The sequence below is a fragment of the Meriones unguiculatus genome, chromosome 18 (genome assembly GCF_030254825.1).
Source record: "Meriones unguiculatus strain TT.TT164.6M chromosome 18, Bangor_MerUng_6.1, whole genome shotgun sequence".
Classification (NCBI taxonomy): domain Eukaryota; kingdom Metazoa; phylum Chordata; class Mammalia; order Rodentia; family Muridae; genus Meriones; species Meriones unguiculatus.
In genome coordinates this window covers 49,721,487-49,745,601 of record NC_083365.1, presented here as the reverse complement: position 1 = coordinate 49,745,601, position 24,115 = coordinate 49,721,487, and the positions used below count along the sequence as shown (strand labels likewise).

General features: G+C 39.4%; 1 protein-coding gene across 10 annotated transcripts in view; it reads left to right on the top strand.

Annotated features, from left to right (window-relative positions):
* The window catches only part of Celf1 (CUGBP Elav-like family member 1), a 77,799-nt gene that overhangs the window by 42,173 nt on the left and 11,511 nt on the right, over nucleotides 1–24,115 (top strand). For 4 of the 10 annotated variants that reach the window (XM_021640865.2, XM_060372013.1, XM_060372014.1 and 1 more), the window contains exons 2-9: nucleotides 2,926–3,077; nucleotides 14,404–14,591; nucleotides 17,104–17,186; nucleotides 17,561–17,609; nucleotides 19,210–19,344; nucleotides 19,834–19,913; nucleotides 20,758–20,919; nucleotides 22,767–22,842. In XM_021640865.2, the coding sequence (XP_021496540.1) occupies nucleotides 3,007–3,077; nucleotides 14,404–14,591; nucleotides 17,104–17,186; nucleotides 17,561–17,609; nucleotides 19,210–19,344; nucleotides 19,834–19,913; nucleotides 20,758–20,919; nucleotides 22,767–22,842 (844 nt within the window). In that variant the 5' untranslated portion in view covers nucleotides 2,926–3,006. The remainder of the gene's footprint in view (nucleotides 1–2,925; nucleotides 3,078–14,403; nucleotides 14,592–17,103; nucleotides 17,187–17,560; nucleotides 17,610–19,209; nucleotides 19,345–19,833; nucleotides 19,914–20,757; nucleotides 20,920–22,766; nucleotides 22,843–24,115) is intronic. The other 6 variants (XM_021640869.2, XM_021640868.2, XM_021640867.2 and 3 more) reach the window with 2 other exon arrangements.

Here is a 24,115-nt window from a genome sequence, read left to right as displayed (position 1 = left end):
GTTTTTGGAGCAATAATGCTTTGTAAATCATAAATGATTTATTTATTCTTTTTTTTTTTTAACATACATTGATATTTTGCCTTCCTGTCTGTGTGAGAGTGTCAGATCCCCTGGAATTGGAGTTTTTTTTGTGAGCTGCCGTTTGTGTGGAATTGAACTCAAGTCCTCTGGAAGAATAGCCAGTGCTCTTAACTGCGAAGCCCATAAAATGGATTTTTTTAAATATAAAATGGATTTTTATAGCAGTGTAATAAGCAAAGAAATTGTAAGATGTCTACTCTCTGCTTTCTTTAAAAACTTCTATTAAACAGGCTTTTAGAGAATTCTTTTGAATAAGAATTCTGTTTGGGGAGAACAAAATCAGTGTTTCTTAGCCTGTGGCTTAATGAAAGTATCCTAAGAAATATATATCCTTTCATACACTAAGCAGTGCCTAGGGGTTCAATACATCTTCATGTTTAAATACTTTTCTTATTAATAGATACTGTGATTCTAATTAAAGTAAAGACACAAACTTTTTTTTTGTTCTGCTTTGTTTTTTTTTTTTTTTTGTTTTGTTTTGTTTTGGTTTTTTTGAGACAGAGTTTCTTTGTGTAGCTTTGGCTTTGACTATCCTAGAACTGAGGATTTGTGTGTTTTTAATGAATTATAGAAACATAACAACAACCAGCAGGATTTTTTGAAACTTCTTTTTTGATTTGAATTTTTAAATTAAAAAAGGTCTAATTTGATCTTTGACTCATAAAGTTATTTCTTAGGCCATATGGCTTTCTATAGGATAAGGAATATTAACCAGCTTCAGCAATTATAAGCAACTTGGACAAACCTGCCAGTAACTTAAGCAGTCCCAGCTAGTGTTAGTACCTGAAATTTGACAGGGCTGATGAACTGAACTTTGTATTGTTTGTAGCCTTCTCTCAGTTGATGTTTGTGCTTCTTCTTTTAATGGAATTGAAAGAATGTTTCTGCTACTTTCATCTCCAAAGTTGATCTTGAGAGAGCCCTTTGACAAATTAGAAAAATTCTCTATTAAAGATCTACAGCTGTGTGGATTTTGGAGACAAAATCTCGCTCCTACTTTTCTGGGTCAGGTTGTTACAGACTAGAAGTTTTAGTCTACTTCCTCATATACTGTCCTTCCCTCTATGGTTTAAGAATTTGTTCTTTTCTTCCTTTGCTCGATTGTTTGAGACAGGGAGTCTTGTTATTCCCAGCCGGCCTTGATGTGCTGTGGAGCAGAGGTTCACCTTGTGCTGATCCTCCTGCCTTTACCTTCCAAGTGCTGAGATTACAGGCATGTAGCACCAGCTCCACTTTATTTTACTTCTATTATAAGCTGGGTATAACACTTTTCAAAGTTTCGTGTATTGTGGCCTGAACTTGGATGAAGTAAAGTCTTTGAAATAAGACAACCCTGATGATAAAAATGGAAAAGAAGCCTGTGAAATTTGAGGCCCTTCAGAACTAAGTTTTAAAATCGTTGCCTAACAATGAAATGCCACCATTTGTTGTTTAGGGGGACAGGGGGCTAAATTGAGAAGGGAGGACACATCTGCCTTGGTTGCTAAGTATATCCATCTCAACAGCTCACTCATAATAGAATTTTTATTCTTGCTTTCATCAGTCTTGGTTTTAGCAGCAGTGTTTTCACCCTTTGACACTGGGGATTGAACCCATGATGTTACACATGCTAGGTAAGTCTGCCACTGGGCTTCCACCCCTCAAGGATGGAAGGGAGTGAAGAGAGTTATCCTGCACTGCTCTCCTTGCCGTTCTTCTGACTTTGTGTCACCAGTAGACAGATACCTTTTTCATTAAGATCGTTACTGGCTTTTGTTTTTTATTTCATTAGAAAGGCCAACAGATGATGGGAGTAGTGACATACACCTTTACTCTCAGCACTTACGAGGCAGAGGCAGGTGCATCTCTTGAGTTTGAGGCCAGGACAGCCAAGGCTATATTTGAGATTCTCTCTCACAGAAAAGAAAGGAAAGGAAAAAAGGCTGGCATAAAATGGGGGGGGGGGAGGGGGGGAAGGAATTTATATCCTAGTGTTCTTTTAAGACCAAGGCAGACTGTTACTTTTTCTTTTAATTTCTGGTAAGTTAAGATTCGGAATTAGTAAAGAAATTTTGCCTTTGTCTATCTAATGAGTGATACTGAACCAAGGTTTTTTTTGTTTTGTTTTGTTTTGTTTTGTTTTGTTTTGTTTTGTTTTGTTTTGTTTTTAAAGGCTTGCCTGAAGAGCGACTGATTTATCACTTTACCCTCAACACTATTAAAAAGAACAGGGCCAGTCCAGTGGAAGTAGTTGGGCAACAATGGGGTTTAGATGACCACTTCATCCAGTAGCTTGCCTCTGGCCTTTTGTTGGCCTCACTATTATTTTTTTAATGACTGTTCTGGGGTTAATTTGGACTCAATGTGCCCATTGCTGTCTTATACACATGGAAAACTGAGTTTAAAGACATTTTTTAAAATGTTTTACCCACATGAGGTGAGGTGGGGTTTTTTTTCTTGGTTGGTTGCTTTTTGTTGTCATTTTGTTTTGCCTATTTACTTTTTCCTTCAGGTAATTTTAGCTTTGTGGGACCTTAAATACTGATTTATAGTGAGGACTTTGGAGGATGTGGAACAAGTTTGTGTTTCTTCTGCTTTGTTGGCTACACTATCTTCATGAATCTGACACACTATTTATCTGACAGTGCACTTAGTACTGCTTCGCCAGGGAAAATCATACAAAACAAGCCTGGTGCATCAGCACTTCCATTGTGTGCTGTGCTGAGCTCCCTTCACATGGTCGCGCCCCCATTTTAGTCTAGTACACCCTTTCCCTGCCCCGTTCCCAGACCTGCCTCTTTCTGTGGCACTTACTGCTGGTTTCCCTGAGCTCCGTTTCCACTTTGTGTTTTTTGTGGGGCCCAGGAAGCTAAAGCTGTGTGTATTTGTGGATCAGACAAGTGCAGCAAGTTATTATCATTGGCTTCTGAAGGGGAGAGTGAGGTGATGGCTGCGTTTAAGTTGGATTTCCTTCCAGAAATGATGGTGGATCATTGCTCTTTGAATTCCAGTCCTGTGTAAGTATTTTTGTTGTCTAATTTTATCATAAGCAGAGGGAACTGGGCTGTTTTATTATTATTTGGTGAAACTGGTCCCTTAAAAGAGAGAAAAAAATTAGAAAGCTTACACTTAATTTTCTTCATTACTTAGTCTAATTCTTAAAATTGCCTCCAGGATGTACTAAGCTCTTTGTATGAGGGTACACTTGATAGATGACTAGCAACATCACTTCAAGTATGCTGGTGTTCATCTCTTCAAACTGTAGAGCGTTTACTCGTGGCAGATTGCATGGTGTTTTTTAACTGGCTTTACTGCCTTGGGTTGGGTGTGCAATAGTAAATAATTCTTTGGGGATTGAGGATTTTGTTATTCATTGTTTTTAATTTTTTCACGTATTTATTTACTTCTTGAGACAGCATCTCATATGACCCAGGCTGGTCTGGAACTCCCTTGGTAGCCAAAAAGGACCTTGAACTCATGATCCTTTTGCTTCTACTTCCCAGGTGGCAGGCATGCAAAAAAAAACAGTTTTGCCAGGCACAGAACCCAGGGCTTTGTATAGCTTAGGCAAGGACCTGTCATCCTCAGCCCGTTTCTATTGTTTGAGGCAGGGGATTCCTGTACAGCTCAGCTTGGTCTCATGATCTTTTGCCACAGCTGCTGAGGTACTGTGTTTATGTACACGCACCACCATGCCCGATTTGCCTTTAACTGTTATATTCTTAAATTCCTCTCACAGAGAAAACTGGTAGTATATTGACCTGTGAAGTATCACAATTCTGAACCTTAATATAATTCTGAACCCTACCTTATCCTAATTGAAAATACATTTTAGCATGTAATTTCAGTAATAATCAGATTATCCTCATTTAAAAACAAAACAGTAAAACAAAATTGCATCAGTTTTGCTTAGCAGTTTGTTTAAATAAATTGGGGTGCAGAAATGGAAGACCTTGTTAACTAGCCAAAATGTTAACTTGACCCTGAGATGGAGCTTATAGGGGATCTGTGGACTTTGTAGAGAAGGATCCCATTTACACACACACACACACACACACACACACACCACACAACACCCTTATTTCCATCAAAACCTGAATTCTTTATTGGTCTAGTTACCTCAACCAGTGTTCCTTGATTTTATCTGCTTCAACCAAGTTCAAAATACCTTGAACATCAAGTAAATGCACATTTGTTGAAAACCAAGGATGTTAAGTTACCATTACTTAGGTAAAAGAAAGCTATTAGTGTGAATCTTTAAAGTTAGCCCTCCCTGTTGAATTCACACTCTGAATAATAGCAGATAGTTTGTGAGATAGTTTTGGGAGTCTCTAAGTTAGCTATATTGCTCTTTTAAAATGGTTTGTATGCCTTCTCTATAGTCCTCCAAATAGTAATTTAGATGTGCTTTTATGACAGTTCTTTACTACCAGATATTATTTTAGCAGTAGTTAAAAGGATGGATTACTGTATTATTATAAAGATTTAGCACACAAAGTGCCCATATTTCAGAATATACGATAGCTAAAATTGGAGTTTGTGGCTCAAATTATCTTTGCATTCTACTAGTTTCTTTTTGTGCTTTGCTACTGCCTCGTGTTGAACCTTCTAGTCTTTTCCTTAGCTCTCCTTCCAGCCCCCTTCTCTGGCCTTCTCTTTTTGTGCTAGAAATTAGCTTGTTGAGTAAACAAATGTTCTGAGCTACACTCCAGTCATTCAATCTCTTTCCTTTTTCTTTTTCCTTCATATAGAGTCTTATGTATCTCAAGCTGGTTTCTTAACTTTCTGTGTAGACACAGCTGATAAATTTTTGGTCTTTCCGGCTTTACCTCCTGAGCTCTGTGATGACTGTCATATGCTTCTACTTCCGGTTTATACAATGCTGGGGATCAAATCTGGCATTTCCCAGCACTCTACCAACTGAATTACCAACCTCAGCCCAGTTTTCTTATCTTTTAAGAGGTTGAGCTTATCCACTATTCTACAAAGTCCGTGAAAGAACCATTGCGTGAACATCACCTGGAATTTAAAAATCCAGGTTAATTTTTGTTAAAGTAAGGTTCAAGACTGTATTCTTAAGTATAATGTATAGTTTTTAATGTACATTGAAGTTTGAAGCAAATGGACTTAATGTTGGTATTTTGAATTAATCAAGGGTCTATTGTCATGGTTTTTTGTTTTGTTTTAATCTAGAGTCATTTGCGTCTGTTTTTGTGACCAGTTTTAATCAAAGCTTTGTAAGGTTAACTGCTTTGGCTATCGCCCCTGTGCTACAGATGAGGAACTCAGTTGAGAGAGGCCACGATTTGCTAAAAAATGATTGATGTAGACCTTGACCCTAATATTCTTTTTTGGGGAGCAGGGGTCTATACCAGCTATCAGTGAGTATCATAAACTTCTTGTGCCACTTCCATATGAATAATAGATACATCGTGACAAAATGGAGCTTATGAAGAAGGGTGCGAGGGCAGGGATGTAGAGGAGAGAAATTGTTGTTGGAAATTAAACCCAGGACCTTGTACACATTAGACAAGCCCCAGAATAAAGAATTCTTAAAACTAATGTATGCTCTCCACCTCTTGAATTCTTCACTGAAGTAGTAGTTTTTAACTGGATCTTGAGTCAGTGAATTGTAACGAAAAGAATTTTAGGAAGTGATGAAAGGACCCTGAAAGCTCCAGGGAACCCAGACATCCTGCTTCCTGTTCTTCTGCTCAGTGTCCCAGATTCTTCTCGGGTTGTGGTGAACCCTTCTGCAGCTCTTCATTTGCTTACACTTTAAGATAGGTGTTCTCCACGGGTTAGGTCCCTAGCCTCTGGCTCTTTTACTGATTAATCTTTGTTCCTAGCTTCTGTGTTTCTCAGGATTCTATATTGTTTAAATGTCCTGAGCCCCATAGCTTGATTCTAAACCTGTCTATTGGACATCTCTGTTTGGTGACTTCCTTACAGAAAAGCAATTTTCCAAATTTTCTGCATTAGAATCCATGACTCATAGTTTTTTTCCTCCCTCCTTAGAGTTCCTTAAACTCCTCATCCTAGGGGATCATGACCAAAAAATGAAAATGGGAGCAACTTTATATAGAAGCCCCCTGGTTTCCATGTTCTCTCTCTACCCCAATTTACTTTATTCACAGCATTTTCCTTTTGCTGGTCATGCACATGTGTGTGCACACACCCATGTTTGGAAGAGGGCATTTAAGATTTAGGACAGCAGGTAATGGTAGTATATATCTGTAATCCTAGCAGTTGGAAACTAGAGAGAGAATCAGGAGTTCAGGATCATCCTCAGCAACATAGGGAGTTCAAGGCAAAAAACAAAAGGAAGGAAGGGAAAAAAGGATACTGGAATAAAATCCAAGCTCTTTAGTGTATCACAGAAAATCCAGCTTCTGGGTCTCTCCAACCTGCCCCTTTATTTATCTTTATTCCTAATCATTTCTCTTCTTCCTTTTCTATTGATTTCTGTTCTCTAACCCCCAGGTGCATTTTCTTTCTTTTCTAATGTTCTCCTTCCTCTTCTTTCTGTTCTCCATCCTTTGTCACTCTCAGACTTTTGAGTTCTGCATGCCACAAATTGTTTCTCCTAGTTCATCTTAAATTCCTTTCTCCAAGTCAAGTCAAGTCATTGTCTGCCTCTTCTACTTGTACGTTTTTTTTTTTTTTTTGACAATTATCTCATCAGGTAGCCTTGGCTGGTCTGGAACTCACAGAAAACTGCCTGCCTCCTCCTTTCCTAATGCTGATTAAAGGTGTGCTCAGCCACCATACATAGCAACACAGATTTTTTTATGTTTGCTAAATAGTTTGTTGAATGTTGTAGAGTTCTCACTTATTTTGCATTACTCTCCCAGGCAGATTGTTACTCAGTCTTTTAGAGGACCGTATGTATAATGATGGTGTTCTGACACCATAGTAAGAGCATGAGGTTTTTGTTTGTTTGTTTTGGGGTGGGGGCAGTTGGAGGAAGATCATTACAAAATAAAACTTTGACATTTTCTTCAAACTTTAGGGAAGGGGACTACTTTAAAATTGGATTATTAGCTGTGCTGTTACAAGATGTTGACCTACAAATCTTTATAGGTAGCTTTTTCTAGTATAATAAAGGTCTCCCTTTTTCAAATTAAAATTATTTCTACACAATGTAGATATTTTCTGTCTTGTTCTCACTAGAGAAGTGCCTGGTAAGTAACACCAACTATCTCCAAGCCTTTAAGTTTACATGCACTTCTGTAACTCCTTTCCCACAGCTAGAGCATAAGCTTGGGGGGGCTTGCTGAGACTGGGTGATAACTAAACTTAGAATAACAGATTAATGCTTGCTAAAAAGGTAAATAGATTGGTGTCTGAAAAGTTTTTTCTACTTGTATAATGAGCAAAGGGAAATCAACTACTAATGACAGGTGAGTGGCAACATGAATAATGGAAGCTTTTGAAAATTATTGGGGGCTGTGCCTGTGTATATGCTTGTGTGAACGTGTGTGTGTTTGTGTGTGTACATGCACATGCACACATGGTTGTACTTGGCTGTGCAAGTAAGAACAGTAAGCTCTTAGAGTCTGTCTGTCTGCTCTCCAGTGCTGGGGTCACAAAAGTGCTCTGCCATGCCCAGCTGTGTGTGTGTGTGTATGTGTGTGTGGTTTTATTTAAACACAAAACATGCAGGCAAACCATCTACTCATTTCCTCTCTGCACAGCCTGGGGTTGGGATTGGTGACTGATGGCCAGCTATGCTGTTCTTTCTGCTATGGCTTTTCAGTTCTTAGAGGAAGCATTGTGAGCAATCTCAGCAGAGTAAGATTTCTTGCACATCAACAGCACTTCCAGCTCTTTGACACTGTGGACCAGAAACTTCCGGAAGCCACTAGGCAGCATGTGCTTGGTTCTCTTGTTGCTTCTAACCAATGTTGGGCATTAGAATCTGGCCCTTGAAGTTCCTTTGCACCTCTGGGTTTTCTGCCAGTTTCAATTAATTTTGACATATTGGTGTAACTGGTGTCTGAACTTTTTGGTCCTCTTTTTGATACTCTTGGGTTTCGCCAGAGGCCTAAGGGCAGCCGTGATGCTGCAAAAGAAATGGCAGCTGAGGTGGTGCCAAGGAAGAAGGCGTGCCCAACTTTTTTACATGGGAATAGGGATCTGAACTCAGGTCTCTATCCTTGCACAACTTTACTGATCTATTTTCTTTACCTCTTTTTTGTTTTTAAATTGTGCTGGGGATTGAATCCTGGTTTTCAGGATGCTAGCGTAGTATTCTACCTGGAGATATTAAACTACAGGGAAATAGCTGTCTGTCTGTCACCTATCTGTCTCTTTTATGGTTCTGGGAACATACCCAGTGCCTTAGAAATAATACTAGGAGAGCGCTAAGCTCCATCTTCACCATCAGGGATTACCTACTTATGGATAATATGTGTACTCAAAGTATACATGCTAGGAGAATAAAAGACTACTATTACTCATCCCTTCACATCAAAGGCAGTTAAAAAAAGTTTGAATCTACTTATTTGAATATAGATATTTATGTGGTTGCTTCTTTAAGTTTTTAAATCTCTAAGTGACCCAATTTCCTTTTTAACTGTTTCCATAGGCGCCAAGGAAATATCCCATCTTTCTTGTTTTATCTCATATTTTTACATTTATTGTTTTAGTTTCATGGGGACACATGTGTGAAGGCCAAAGGACACCTTGCAGAAATTGGAGCTAATGCTCTCCCACATGTAGATTCCAGGGATTGAACTTCGGTACCCTGCTGGACAGCAAGTGCCTTTAACCCACTGAGGGCACACTCTCACACACAACACACACACACACGTTAAAAAGTTTTTAATGCATTTGTGTGTGGGTGTGTCTTTGTAGGTGTATGTAGGCATGTGTGTGATGGGAAATGGTTCTCCTACTGTGTGAGAATTCTGGAGTTTGAAGTCACATTGGTGGCAGGTTCTTTTTTTTTTTTTGCCTGCTGAGTCAGCTCACTGACCTCCTTTTTAAAAATGCTTCATCAAATTAATTAACTCTTTGGTGCAGGATGTCCCCGTGTAGCTCTGGCTGACCTAGAATTAGGCAGAGATTAGGGAACCTGTTGAGTGCTAGGATTGGAAGTCTATGCATACCATGTTTGTGGTGGGCCCAGGACAACCTGTGGGAGCAGTTCTCTCCTCTACTGCGTGCACCCTGAGTATCAAACTCATGCTGGCAGGGTTGGCAACAAGGGCCTTTAACCCAGTGGCTCTTCTCCACTGTTTTCCCCCAGTCTTTTTTAAAAAATTCTAACTAGGTCTGGAGAGATGGCTCAGCTGTTAATTTGCCTCTCTTCCAGAGGACTCAAAGCTCAGGTCCCAGCACCTATATCTGTTGTCTTCCTGGAGCACCCACACATGTAGAACATAATATAAATATTTTTAAAACTTTCAATTATATTTAAAAATTTCAATTTATTTTGGCATTTTCTAACATGTACAATAATGTTTTATTCATTATACCATGCCTTTGTTGTTTACCAATTTATACCATGATTAACAATGTGTTGACCTATGTAAGTGCCCAGTGTTCATTGGAAGCAGGAGTCAGTGATGGTAGCTAATGAACAGTACAGCATGTTGAACCTGTCTGAAAATTTGATGCATATAGGTAGTGCTTTTCAAACTGACGGACCATCTCATCTTTTACTCCATGGTAAAATACAGTAAAAATTATTTCCTCATAAAAAATTAGATGTGACCAGGTGATTCAATCCCAGCACTAGGGAGGCAGAGGCAGGCAGATTTCTGTGAGTTCCAGGACAGCCAGGGCTACACAGAGATTCTCTGGTGCTAGGGGTAGGGGAGGGAGGGCATGCATAGATAGATAGATAGATAGATAGATAGATAGATAGATAGATAGATGGATGCATAGATGGATGCATAGATAGATAGATAGTGAGGTGTAAACTTATTTTTTATTTGTTATTATCAATTTCAATAGATTGATAATGGCTTAATCCAATTTCTGTGAAAAGGAAATTCTCAAAAACTTGAAAGTTGTCTCTGATTTCTGGGCCTTGGTTCACATTCTAGATAATTCTAACAGATACCGAGTTGGTATACAAAAAGGGAAAGGTTAGTTTATAGAGGGAGTAGACTTGAAGAAATAAAAGGTTTGAAGCTGATCTTGGTGGTAAAAGTCTGTAGTCTCAGGCACTAGGGAATCTAAGTCAGGAGAAATGTACAAGTTCATGGCCAGCCATGAACCATGAGACCAGCAGTGGTCTCAGCCTTCCTAATGCTGCGACCCTTTAGTGCAGTTCCTCATGTTGTGACCCCCAACAGTAAAATGATTTTTGTTGCTACTTCGTAACGGTAATTTTTGGTACTGTTATGAATCATAATGTAAATATCTGTGTTTTCTAATGCTCTTAGGGGACAGCTGTGAAAGGGTCTTTTGACACCACCCCCACCCCCAAAGAGGTGGGTTGTGACCCACAGGTTGAGAACTACTCCTCTACATAGTAAGTTCAAGGCTATCCTGGGCAACTTACTGAGACTGTAAAGAGTAAAAAGAAGGCATATAGTCCAGTGGCAGAGTACTTGCCTAGCTTTACAGTGCTGTAGGTTCAGTCCTCCCAGTATCACCCCCCAAAAGAGGATGAGAATTTGTAGAGAAAAAGATTTGTCTACAATCCTGAGTTTCCACTGGTTTTAGTTAAATTGTAATTTGTGTCTATCATCCATGTTTTTGTTTCACACTGAACCAAAGATAAAGTTAGAAATGGCATTGCACATATGGGGGAAAGGACAAACCCATGCAGTTGAAGCTGTGTGATCTAATGAATGAACCTCTGCCTCTGCACAGAGCTGTCAGCTTATCATTCATACAGATCTTCATGCTACTGGGGTTCTGTTAATCTTCTCTCAAATAGAAACATAAAGGTTAGCAGCATTTTAACAAAACACTACTAAAACTGATAAAGTTGTTAGGGTCCTGTTGTAAGAAATGATACCATTGTTTCACTACTGAATGCTGCCTTCTCATTTTAACTATGGAAGCCTGGTTTCTTTTGAGACAGTAAAGTTGAAATGCTAAAAACCATTGTATTTTTACAGTGACTTGCCATATTTCTTCCTCCCCTCCACTTTCTCCTGTTCTTTCCTTTCTTTGTTCCCCTGTGTAGCTTCAGCTTTCCTTGAACTCAGGATTTTGCCTCGGCCTCCCTAGTGCTGGAATTCAGGTGTATACCACCAGCCTCCACCACTCACAGTTTTACATTAACAGCATAAAGGAAAACCAGTAAAACAGTGTATTTCAGCATGTGTGTACTAAGGTGGAGGCTAGAGGATGGTTTCTGTGTCACTCTCTACTTAATTTTTTAAATTTAATTAACTTACTGAGACAAGGACTTGATATGTAGACCAGGTTGACCTCTGTCTCTGAAGTGGTGGGATTAAATGTTGCACTTTCATGCCTGGCTGCAATTATCATTATTATTGATGTTGTTATTTTGAGACAGTGTCTCTCACTAAACCTATAGCTTGTCAATTAGGCCAGACTATCTAACCAGGCAAGCCTGCAGGGTAGAATTTTCCTGTCTGTTTTCAGTGTTGGTGTGCCAGGCCTTTTCTGTTGGTGCTGAATACGCAAACTCTGTCCCTGTGCTTGTATTGTACCACTGAGTCATCTCCCCATTTGCTTCCAAAATAACTTGTTAATAGGATAGTTTGATCCTGTGGCAGCGGTATAATCATAAGAAATGCCTTCAAATTTTCTATGTAGCCAAAGCTCTTCTTGAACTCATGATTCTCCTGCCTTTCGCTTCCAAATATCAGGATTATGACTATGTTCCACTATACCTGAGTGTAGCTGTGCTCAAATTTGAGAGTCCTCTATCTGTAATTTCAGTTTTAGGGGATCTGATGCCCTTTTGTGTCCCCTCCAGGAACCAGGCACACATGTGGTACACAGACATACATGGCAGACATTACACATTCCTACACATAAAAATAGAAATTTCTTGGAACCATTAGCAAGAAATTTCTTCATCTCACATAACTATGAACCAGGCCTACTATACCAGGTGTAGCTACAAGAATGAGCAGGAAGCTGGAAGTGGTAGCACATGCCTTTAATTCCAGCATTTGAGAGCAGAGGCAGGTGGGTCACTGTGAGTTCAAACCTACCTTAGTCTACAAAGGGAGGTCCAGGACTGCCAGGGCTACACACAGAGAAACTCTGTATCCAGAAAAAAAAAAAAAAAAAAGGTAGTAAGACTGCAGATACAACTCAGTGGTAGAATGCTTGCCTCAGTTCCATTCCCAATACTGCTATTAAAAAGGAAATAAAGAGGGGCTGGGAGAGATGGCCAGAGGTTCAGAGCACTGGCTGCTCTTCCAAAGGTCTTGAGTTCAATTTCCAGCAACCACATGGTGGCTCATAAACATCTGTAATGAGATCTGGTGCCCTCTTCTGGCATGCAGGCAGAACACTGTATACATAATAAACAAATCCTTAAAAAGGGGGGCCGGGGAATGAATAAGATTTGCTGGGCATGGTAGTGCAGTCAAAAGCAGAGGCAGATCGAGATCCGAGTTTGAGGTCAGCCCTATCTACAGAGTTAAATTCCAATGTAAATCTTTTTAAGGGGGGGGATAATTAAAATTATTACTACCTTTGAAGAGTTAGCTATCAGTTCTTGGGAAGACTTGGATAGAGACAAATTAAAACAAAAGATTTAACAAAAGATAAACAGATGGAAATTTAGTGCTGTTTGTATCCTAGAATGTTCCTGAGTAGTTGAGAACTATAGACAACCATAGACCAGGAACAAGTGTTGACTCTGTGTCGTTCTGGTTTTTGTTGTTGTTTGGGTTTGTTTTTGTTGTTGTTTTTGTGTGTAGCCCAGGTTGACCATGAATTTGAGGCAGTCCTGCTGTTGGAATTACAAGCATGCACACCACACCTGATAACTATTGCTAGAGTCAGCAAACGTGATATGAGAAATACCTGTTTATGGGTGTTGCAAAAGATTTATAGATTAAAGCATAACGGTCAAATGGCTTTCACAGATTCAGTATTACTTGCTAGTTTTTGAGAATTTAAGTTGTTAGGTTTAGATGTTAAATTTAAAATCTTGAAATAGTGTCAGCTGGGTTCATTGGCGCACGCTTTTAATCCCCAGCACTCAGGGAGGCAGAGGCAGGTGGGTCTCTCTTAGGCCAGAGATCTACAGAGAAACCCTGTCTCGAGAAACAAACAAACAAACAAAATCCTAGAAATAGTGGGGAAAGTTGGAAATGTTTCTTTGGAAGAAACACTTGTGATGCAAGAATGCCATTAAGTTGTTAACAATTTGCAGGGTAGGAATACAGCTCTTAAAGTAGGGGTGTTTGGGACTGGAAGAATTCATAGAATTTGAAATGGTTGTAGTTGGTAGAGAATCTAATGCAAAGTTTCAGAGAAACAGCGAGCACTAGGTACATAATTTTAAAAAAAACCTAGGATGATAGTAGCTTCCACTACAGTCGTTTTTGGCAATTTGGTAAGAGTTAGAGATAACGTAAGCACTGTGTTTAAGACAACCCCCTTCGAAGCTAGTATTCTGAGGAATTCTTAGTTTGGATTTGTTACTGTGCAGACATTTAAAAATTCTTATTAGGCTGATGAGATGACTTAGTACATAAAATACTTGCCCCCACAAGCCTGGCAACAAGAACTCAACCCCCCAGAACCCACATAAAGGCGAAGGGATAGAGCTGACTTCACAGACCTCTGCACATTGGCTGGAATACCCATTTCACTGACATACACACACACACACACACACACACAAACAATAAAATTTAAAAAGATACAACTTTATTTTGTTTAACTGTACTCAAATATTATTGAAATTTGATCTAGGGCCAGGTGAGGTGGTATATGCCTTTAATTAATATCAGCACAGCACTTGGGAAGCAGAGGCAGGCGGATCTCTGAGTTCGAGGGCAACCTGGTCCACAGAGGATTTTTTGGGACATCCAGGGTTATTCAGAGAAACCCTACCTTGAAAAACAAAAACAATCAAAAAACTTGAAAGCTTTACTTTGTAAATTCTGAGAATATTTTTATTAGACAAGGTTAATATGTTAATGACATTAATTAAGATTAATATGACATTTCTTAGTTCTTTACAATCAGTATGTCTTAATCAGAATGGTGAATTTAGTTTTATCTAGTACAGTGTACAACTTTGGGAATTCAGGTAAAACCAGTGGAAATAGTGAATTAAGCAGATTTCCTTTTTCTGTGCTTCAGAAAGTATTTGAAAATCTTTAGAGAAAAGAACCTCTTCTCATATTCAGTATAAGTAACCTGTAACTTTATGTCATGCAGCTCAAAGAAAATGAACGGCACCCTGGACCACCCAGACCAACCAGATCTTGATGCTATCAAGATGTTTGTGGGCCAGGTTCCAAGGACCTGGTCTGAGAAAGACTTGAGGGAGCTTTTTGAACAGTACGGTGCTGTCTATGAAATCAACATCCTAAGGGATAGGAGCCAAAACCCTCCTCAGAGCAAAGGTGAGGTAGTTTTATTCTATTCTTTTAAATTTTATTTTAATTAATTTTTTATTATGCTTCGTACATGTGGAGGTCAGAGGACAAGTTGAAATACTAGGTTCTAAACTGAATTCAGGTTAGACTTGGCTGGGGCCCCTTTACCACTAGCAATCACTTTTACCTGTTGAACAGGCTTACTGGCCAGGGGAGTTTTATGTTTTTAACAGAGTACAGGTGATGGGGGGGGGTGGCTATTGCTTTTGTTTGAGGTAGAGTTTCTATATAGCTCTGGCTGTCCTGGAACTTGCTGTATAAACCAGACTGGCCTCCAACACAAGATACCCTCCTGCCTCTGCTGCCTTGAGTGTTTGGATTAAAGGCATACACTATCACACATGTCTGGGTTTGTGTTTTTAATTCCTGTATTATATATACTATACATCCCATCTCTGGTTATCAGTATATTTCGGTAGTTGTATGGGAAGGTAGCCTTTTACATTAGCTATGTTTTCTAATCCAAATACATTTAATGCCTTAAAAATAATTTTGTCTTTTTTTGAGACAGAACCCTGGCTGTTTTGGACTCACAACTCACAGAGATCCACCTGCTTCTGCCTCCCCAAGTGCTGGGATTAAAGACGTGTGCCCCCATGCCTGGCCCTAAAAATAAAATACTATGGTGACCATGTGAGGATGTTTTGTAAGACGTATCTGGGAAGTCCTGTGTAGGTGCTCACAGAACTATGTGTAATCCTATTTTTGAATGGAACACTGAAAATCTAAATAATACAGCCACGTGCCGTTTTCTGACTGGAGTAGGATGAGGTTACAGAAGTCCTTAAAGGATGGCTTATCAGCTGACAAGGGCTGAATTTTAGGCCCCTTGTGGCAGTAGCCTACAAAATAGGTAGGGAAAGAAAGATTGGATTTTTTCAGAGACTGCAGCAGCATGTGCAATTCAGGAGACTGATAGTGAGTAGGCAGCATTAGCTTTGCTTGTATACACACATACGCCATTTTCCAAGTCACCAATTTTAGAGTGATTCTTTGGAAAAGCTATTCTACAGTACAGATGTGAGGAGCATGTTTGTCATGTTTGCACAAGAAGTTAATAAGTTAAGGAACTAGAAATAGAAGAATTTTCCCCACATCGCATAGTTAACCATTTTGGCTTCTTTTCAAGATAGGGTTTCTCTGTGTAGCCTTGGCTGTCCTAGACAGGCTGGCCTCGAACTCACAGATATCCACCTGACTCTGCCTCCCTGAGTGCTGGTATCACAGGTGTGCACCATACAACACTAATTTAAAGTCCTACATGCTATATAATTTTGAGAGGAAAGTATTGTATTTCATGAGAATATACAAGTACCAGAACACTGAAGCCCAAGATTTCTGAGACTCTTTTTTTTTTCTCTAATCCAGATACAAAACAAAAAACCTTCAAGAGTCTAGAAAAATTCCCAGCAGTGAGGCGTAACATTATTTGATGAGAATATAGAACTCAGAAAGGATTCTAAGTTCTTGTTCTTAGGTAATTTTATAATTTTGTAAGTGATAGGTTTGAGGCATATGGGCAGAAACTGGCTGTGAGAGTCTGGAGAGATATAGTATAGCAATTAGAAGCACTGGCTGCTCTTCCAGTGAATCTAGGTTCATTTTTCACCATTCACACGGTGGCTCCCAGCACTGTAAATACAGTCCAAGGGAATCCAATGCCTTCTGTAGCATTCTTAGCACCAGGCACATATATGCACAGACACCCATATGCATAAAATAAAAATTTAAAAACTGGCTGTGATAGAGGAAGTAATTGTTCCAAGCAAGTAGAAAGAAAAGGAATTCCAGAAACCCAGGCTGTCAGAGTATTCTACAGAGTACTGTAGAATAGCTGTAGAATAACTGTGTCTAGCTTGCTTGTGACTAGGTCTTGTTTCTTAGTATATTACCTAGTTGGTGGTAGAGCAGACTAAATGGAATGGCACATAGCTTTTGTAAAGGGAGCGTGGTAGCCAGGCATGATTTTGTGTACTGTAATCGAAGCTCTTAAAAGGCTAACATACCAAACTCAAAACTAGCCTGTAGTACATGAGATCTTGTCTCAAGGTTTTGTTTTGTTTTGTTTTAAAAGGAAGCCCTTTTCCAAGTTAACAAAGCATCAAAAGAAGGCTTCTAATGACAAGGAAGCTAGAGATGCAGCCTATTCCTAGAACTGACTAGAACAACAAAGAAAGATGCTTAAACCTTCATAGCAGCACACACCTGTAATCCCAGCACTGGGGAAGGCAGAGGCAGGCCTGGTCCTCAAAGCGAGGCCAGGACAACCAAGGCTACATAGAAATCCTGTCTTGATAATCCCCCAAAACTACCCCTTCCCCCCCAAAAAAAAGTAATACTCATCAGCCTTTTCTCCTCTCATTTTCTCATTTTTAATAAACTAATTCCTTGAAGTGTGGTAGTGTAGCATTAGAAATACTCTAAAAATGGTCTGTTTTCAAGGCAGTGAATTTGATTTTGTAAAATCTTGTTTATTCAGGGTGCTGTTTTGTTACATTTTACACCCGTAAAGCTGCATTAGAAGCTCAGAATGCTCTTCACAACATGAAGGTCCTCCCTGGGGTAAGAAGCTTTTTATAAGTAAAAATGGCATTGTTTTAATTTTTGTGCAGGGGCTATACTTATGCATGTCAGTCATATACTGGAAAGCATTTTGGAGGAAATTCATTGCTGTGGGAATAACTGTGAAAAGAAGATTATAAAGGGAACATTTCAAAGAAGATAGACCAAAAGAAGTTCTCACTGCCAAGAGTCTTGTGTATTTTAACTTCATGACTCAGATTTTGTCCAGTTCTGTATTTGTGAGTTAAGATCATTGGGCAGAAGTGAATTCAGAGCAAATTCTAAAGGCTGTTGTTTTAGTATACCTTTAGAGTCTATATTTTTGAAAGCCATGAATGGATTTGGAGAATAATCCAAGTGGATTTCCTTTTTAGATGCATCACCCTATACAGATGAAACCTGCTGACAGTGAAAAGAACAACGGTAAGCCAGCACATCACGTCTGCTCTGCAAGAGGCTTCTTTTTTTTTTTTTCTTTCTTTTTTTCATGTTTGTTATACTTAGGGTGTGTGTGTGTGTGTGTGTGTGTGTGTGCTATAAAAATCTTTATCTCAATGTTAATAAATGAGTGAGAAAAAGAAAGTTAATAGAGAAATAATACATATTAGGATGAATTTCCCAGGTATGGAAGTATACAGTGTAGTTTCAAGCATTTAGAGTTTGGGGCCAGCTTGGATCACACATGAGTCCTTATTTCAAAAATAGTCAGATACACAAACAGAAAACCTTGGATATCCTTGATAAGGATAATTTCTTATGGGCAAGGTTAAGAAGGAAAGTGGGCCATCTGGGAAAGAGACCTTTTTTGTGCTTTAGCAAAGAGCTTCCTAAGCTCTGGAGGGTCAAGTCTATGATGGGTGCAGTTGCCAAGGTCCTGCAGTCCAGCAACAAGCTGTGACCCAGGTACTTTTAGAGCTGGGATGAATTCACACTTATGTCCTCTATAGAAGCTGAACAAAATGGCAGCCAAAGAAACTGAAGTTGATGGTCAGAAACCTAAAAATACTGTTTCACTCCCAGAACTGAACTCTTTGAGAAAATGCAAGTCTAGCAGGTCATGAGCTGAACAAAAATTTCAGCAGGAAGCTCAGAGGAGAGTTTGTCCCAAACCATCCTGGAAAAAGATGTGTCTGATTGTTTAATAAGACCATTTCTGGGGCTTTACTACTGACACCCTTGAGGACTTGGTCTTCCTGAGTGAAATTGTGGGAATTGTGCAGATTCCTCAGTAGAACCCACTGGAAGCTGGGTAGCAGCTGGACCATAAAGGTTCAACCAGACAAAACAGAAAAATGCTGTAAAAAGCTCAGATGCCCGAGTGTTAATTTTAAATCCTCCGAGTTTCAGTTAGATAGATGAGTGACTCAGGAGGCAGACACAGGAGGAACTCTGTGAGTTTGAAACCAGTCTAATCTATGTAGCAAGTTCCGGGACAGCCAGGTCTATGTAGAGATAACCCTGTCTCAACAAAGAAAGCTGGGGGAGGGAAGAGAGGCAGGAGTCACACACACAGACAAATAAATGACCAAATGTTATTCACAGTTTAAGGAAAATATTTTTAAATAAGTAAAATTTTAAATGTTGGAAAAGGAAAGTAGAACGTTCCCACTTCGGTGTCTTCTGTTCACTAGTCACATCAAACATAAACCTTTTTGTTTTCATATTTGCTGGAAAGAGCAAGCATACTCAGTACAAGAGAAGATGCTAAGAACTTTGCACTTAATAACCTGCCTATCAATCAATCAAACACAGATGGATGAAATAACTTGAACAAGAGCACAAATTCTCCATATCTTATGCAAATATATATAAATTTAAGTTACTATTACGTCATTATTGTACAACTGGTTATACAATTTTATACCACTGATATAAAATTATGGGAGGAAGAAATGTGTCTTAGAGTCTGTGAGGTAGATGCTATGAGACATGGCTAGGATTTAAACCCAAGAGATTTGGTTCTTGACACTGCTATGCTGCCTTTTAGTGATAATATCCAAGCCTTTTGTTTTTACTCTTTTAGCTGTGGAAGACAGGAAGCTGTTTATTGGTATGATTTCCAAGAAGTGTACTGAAAATGACATCCGAGTCATGTTCTCTTCATTTGGACAGATTGAAGAGTGCCGGATATTGCGGGGACCTGATGGCTTGAGCCGAGGTGGTACATTTTTATAGCTTTTAAAAAAGATACTTTTCTTAAATTGCAGTCTCTCGTTTAACTGCACTAGTGAAAGACAGATCCCTAGCCACACAGATGAAGAGGTTGGAGCTGCTAACCTCCTGCTGTGCACCTTAATCTTGTCATTCCTCTCACCAGCTGTTCCCTTTTGAATTCTAGTTGTTTAAGGACTCTGTCCCCTCAGTTTCTCTTGATGTTTACCGAGTATCTTGTTGTCCAGAGTGGACCCATTTTCTGCTCACATCTGTTTACCAGCATGAACTGGGATTCTTTGCTTTTCCCTCAAAAAACCTCCTCTTTGTGGTTCCTTGGTAGTAGTGTCCTATCATGACATATTTATCTACTGAATGAGCTTGTGAACCACTAAAAAGTAGGATCATATTTGTATTGCTAACATGGTAGTTAACACAATAAGTTAGATGTTCAGTCAGTATCTAAACAAAAGAATATTGATTCTTTCCTTATCAGGTTGTGCATTTGTGACTTTTACAACAAGAACCATGGCACAGACGGCTATCAAAGCAATGCACCAAGCACAAACCATGGAGGTAAGGAACAGACAGGTAGAAGAGAAGAAAAATCCCTTGCCTGGACAGTCTCTTGCCTGACAATGCTGGGATAGCTGCCAATCAAAACAACCCCAAGATCACTCTGAAATTTAAAATAGTCGATCTGTCCTAGGCTGTAAAATACCTTTACATTTAAAATTATGGAGCTAAGTGGTTTAGAGCACCAGATGCTCTTGCAAAGGACTTGTATTTGATTCTCAGCATCTACAGGGTAACCACAATTATCTGTAACTACAGTTTTAAGGATCCAACACCCTTTTCTGGCCTCTCTGGGCACTGTAGATGTGTGTGGTGCATATAAGCATACAAGTGGGGAAAACACCCATAGAATAAAGTAAATAAATCTCTAAAAATCAACATATTGTCCTGTATGATGATACGTGCTTATAGCCCCAGCAAATTCATGCTAAGACAGGATCACTTGAGCAACATAGTAAGCTCTCCCCCTTTTAATAATAAACAGAAATTGATTATTAGAAAGAAATAGCCTTTTGCCACTGTTATCTATCAGAAGAGTTATTTAGGGATGGTGAAAAGTAGAATCCAGCCTTCATATCAACAAAAAGTATTTCCTCCTCCAGCCCAGGAAGAAATTTTTGTTGTTGTTGTTGTTTTAAATTTTCCATCCATCTGTCTGTCCACAGCATGCCTGTAGAGGTCAGAGGACAATTTGTAGGGCCTTGTTTGCCCCTTCCATCCACTGTGCAGATTTCAGAGATTAAATTCAGGTCATCAAGCTTGACAACAAGCACCTTTACTCACTGAGCCATCTCCCTGGCCCCAAAAGAAGGAAATTGAGCCTTTGATTTTGATATTCTCATAGGGTTGCTCATCCCCCATGGTGGTAAAGTTTGCTGACACCCAAAAGGACAAAGAACAGAAGAGAATGGCCCAGCAGCTCCAGCAACAGATGCAGCAGATCAGCGCAGCATCAGTGTGGGGAAACCTGGCTGGTCTGAACACTCTTGGCCCCCAGTACTTAGCAGTGAGTTCTGTGGTTTGCTCTCTGCAGACTGTGCAAGCTCCCAGCTGTTTCTTCTTCTGCTGTCTCTAGCTAACAAATACTGGCATTTGCAACTTTGGGCATGTAGAAATTTTATATAAAAAAACTAGCCAATGTTATTAAGTCATGCTGGTCTGTCTCCTTTATGGTTCTATATTTAGGCTTTGCTACAATTAAAGTGAAATTTTGATTTTTAATATAAAGAATTGTAAGTATCCCATTTTTCTGCTTCCAGGAGAAATTCTTAAGAAAATCCTCACTATTTAGCATCATTTTCCATGTCTCTTTCTAGTAGACAAGGAGATCATTGTCACAGTCTTTATTATGAAGTTTTCCCTAAAAGCATGACAAATGTGTGTTTCCACACACTAAAAGATCTTGAGATTAAAATATATACTATTAAATGAAAATTACAGGGGCATATTTACATTTCCCAAATGTAAATAAGTTTCCTTTAATTGATTTCTCTGTTAATAACTTTGAGTCATACAGTGTAAAAGAAGGTCTCGCTCTAATCTATTACTTAGGTTATAATTTATCATAATCTCATAGGAGATTATTAGATTTGTGAGTCACAAAGCAAAGGGCATCTTTGACCATAGTAACACATAACTATAGCTCCAGTGCTTGGGAGACCAAGGCAGAAAGACCATGAGTTCTAGGTCAGCCTGTGATGCACAATGAGTTCCTGGCCACACTGAAACTTTGACTCAGAGAAAGAGGTTTTCTTTGAAGCTATATATGGCAAAACCATTGAGTCTGTATGGATAGTTTGGAAATGCTCGTGTAGGAATAACTGACGCTGTCATTCATTCCTTGTTTTTTCAAATACTAATTTTGCATGGAATCAGGGAAGATAATTTCTGTCAGTGCATAGTTTGGTGTCCGCGGGTCTCTATGTGTAAGATACTAGAACTACCAGTTTACTTTAGCTAGTGTGCCTTGAAAATGAGACAGGGAAAGGCAAGAGATTGTTATCTACTTCAATAGATTATTTCCTATTGCTAAGAGCATTGAAGGGAGTGTACTTTTCACCAGAACAATGCTTTGAAAATGATCTCTAGCCAGGTGTGGTGGTAGATGCCTGTAATCCTAGCACTCAGGGGACAGAGGCAGGCAGATCTCTGTGAGTTTGAGGACAAGCCTGGTCTACAAAGTGAGTTTCAGGGCAGACAGTATGTGTCTCAGACATACATACACACACACACACACACACACACACACACAGAGCTCAGAAATAGTGTAGTATGATGCAGTGTGACAAACACACCTGAAATACTACAGTACTATCCAGTGTGATCATTTGGAATAGTTAAGTGGAAGGGTGGCTGTAGTGGTGCACACCGTTAATCCTAGCACTGGGAAGGCAAAGGCAGGTGTATCTCTTGAGTTCAAAGCCAGCCTGGTCTACATGTTGAATTTGAGGCCAGGTAGGACTACATAGTTAGATCTGTCTCAAAAAATAATATCATAATAAAACTGGTTGATGGCTGTAACCTAAAGAATGTGATGTGTAAGAGCTCACAGGAGGGAGAGAAAGAAAGAAGCTAGAGATGCATGTAACTTATCAGTTGTGCTGGTGCTTGGATCTAGTGCTGTTTTGAGCTCAGCTCATTAACCAGTAAACAGTGTTCTGGGCCAGGACTCTAGCTGTGTTGCCCTTGTTCTGTGTGGTCATAGCCTTACATTTCTGTTGGCTTGGGATCTTGTCTTTGACTTTCTTCTCTCTGGGGCCTCTGCTCTCTTGCTTTGCTATGCTGTAGAGTTATCCCAGATGCAGAACCAGCCCTCACTCTCACTCTTGTTTTGTTTTTTGGTGTAATGTCTAGCTTTATTTGCAGCTCCTTCAGCAGACTGCCTCCTCTGGGAACCTCAACACCCTGAGCAGCCTCCACCCAATGGGAGGTAAGTGCATCACTGCTGCAGAGGAGCAGCAGCGCACAGGCCAGGAGACAGCTTCCTCAGGCTGAGAGTTTTGCACCATTTGAGCCAAAACTTTTTCACTCATTACATAAGGTGACTATTTCAGGACTCAATTTTCTTTTCTCTATTAGCAGCCCTATTGTTGGTTGATGCCATGTTGCTCTGATGTTGTCTGGAATTCTTCATTCTAAGTCACTGTTGGGGAAGGAAAATGACAAAGAACCCTTAGGGACAACCAGGATTGGGCCATTCAGATGTTTAAAAAAAAAAAAAAATCCTGTAGTAAAGTAATTTTTAGTGACTATGTGTAAATACTTCCCCAAAGGTGCTAAAACCAAGGAAATTTTTGTGTTTCTGAATTCATGCTGTTGTTGCTGTTAGGGTTCATGGAAAATGTAAATAACAAATCCATGATTTATATCAAAATGAAACTCTAAAGATGGATAAGAGCCAGGGGCTATCAGAAAAGTGTGAAGAGGCAGACTTGAGTATTTCCACAGCAGCCTGTGCCTGTACCAGGTAGCTGAGCATATGCATTGAGAATGAGGGACACGTTTGGTTAGCTGCATTTTAAAGTTTTGATAGTGATTGTTTCTGTCCTGGGGAATTTGGTTTCCTGTTTTGGGAAAGGTATTCTATTATTTTTACTTTGTCCACTTTCTGTCCTGATAGTGTGTCTGTCCTTTAGTAAAATTCTTTACAAAATGCACCATAATCTTGTTGCCCAGGTTTTACTTAAAAATCTTTTTCTCACATTTTTTCTCTGTCTTCTTCTGATAATTAATTTACTATTGCAGTGTTTTCTTTATCCCTTCTCACATGACTATTCTTTTCCCATGGAGCCTTCTAGATTTGTTTGTTCCCTTCTTTCCCTTCAGTGCACCTAAATGTGTCTTAAGGGGCTTGCTTTACTGTAGCTTTGGGCGTTGTCCCTTGAGCTCCTGGTCCTATGATAGGTCACAGGTATGCCCCTCATTCAGTTTTGCTCACCTCTGTATTCGTGCATTTGTAATGCTGTTGCTATTGAATTAGCAAGCTCTGCTCTAAGGAAGTGGCTTTAAGTTTCTTCTCCTGTCCTCTCTGTGGGGATGGATTCCAAGGTATCATTCATGGTGAGCATGTACTAAACCACTGAATTAGAACCTGAGCATTTTAAAGATTCTTACTAAATGATAGTTGAATCTTTCAGAGCCTGGAAGATACAGAAAATAACTGTATCCTTATATACAGTTGTTAATTTCTCTTTGTCTGGGAC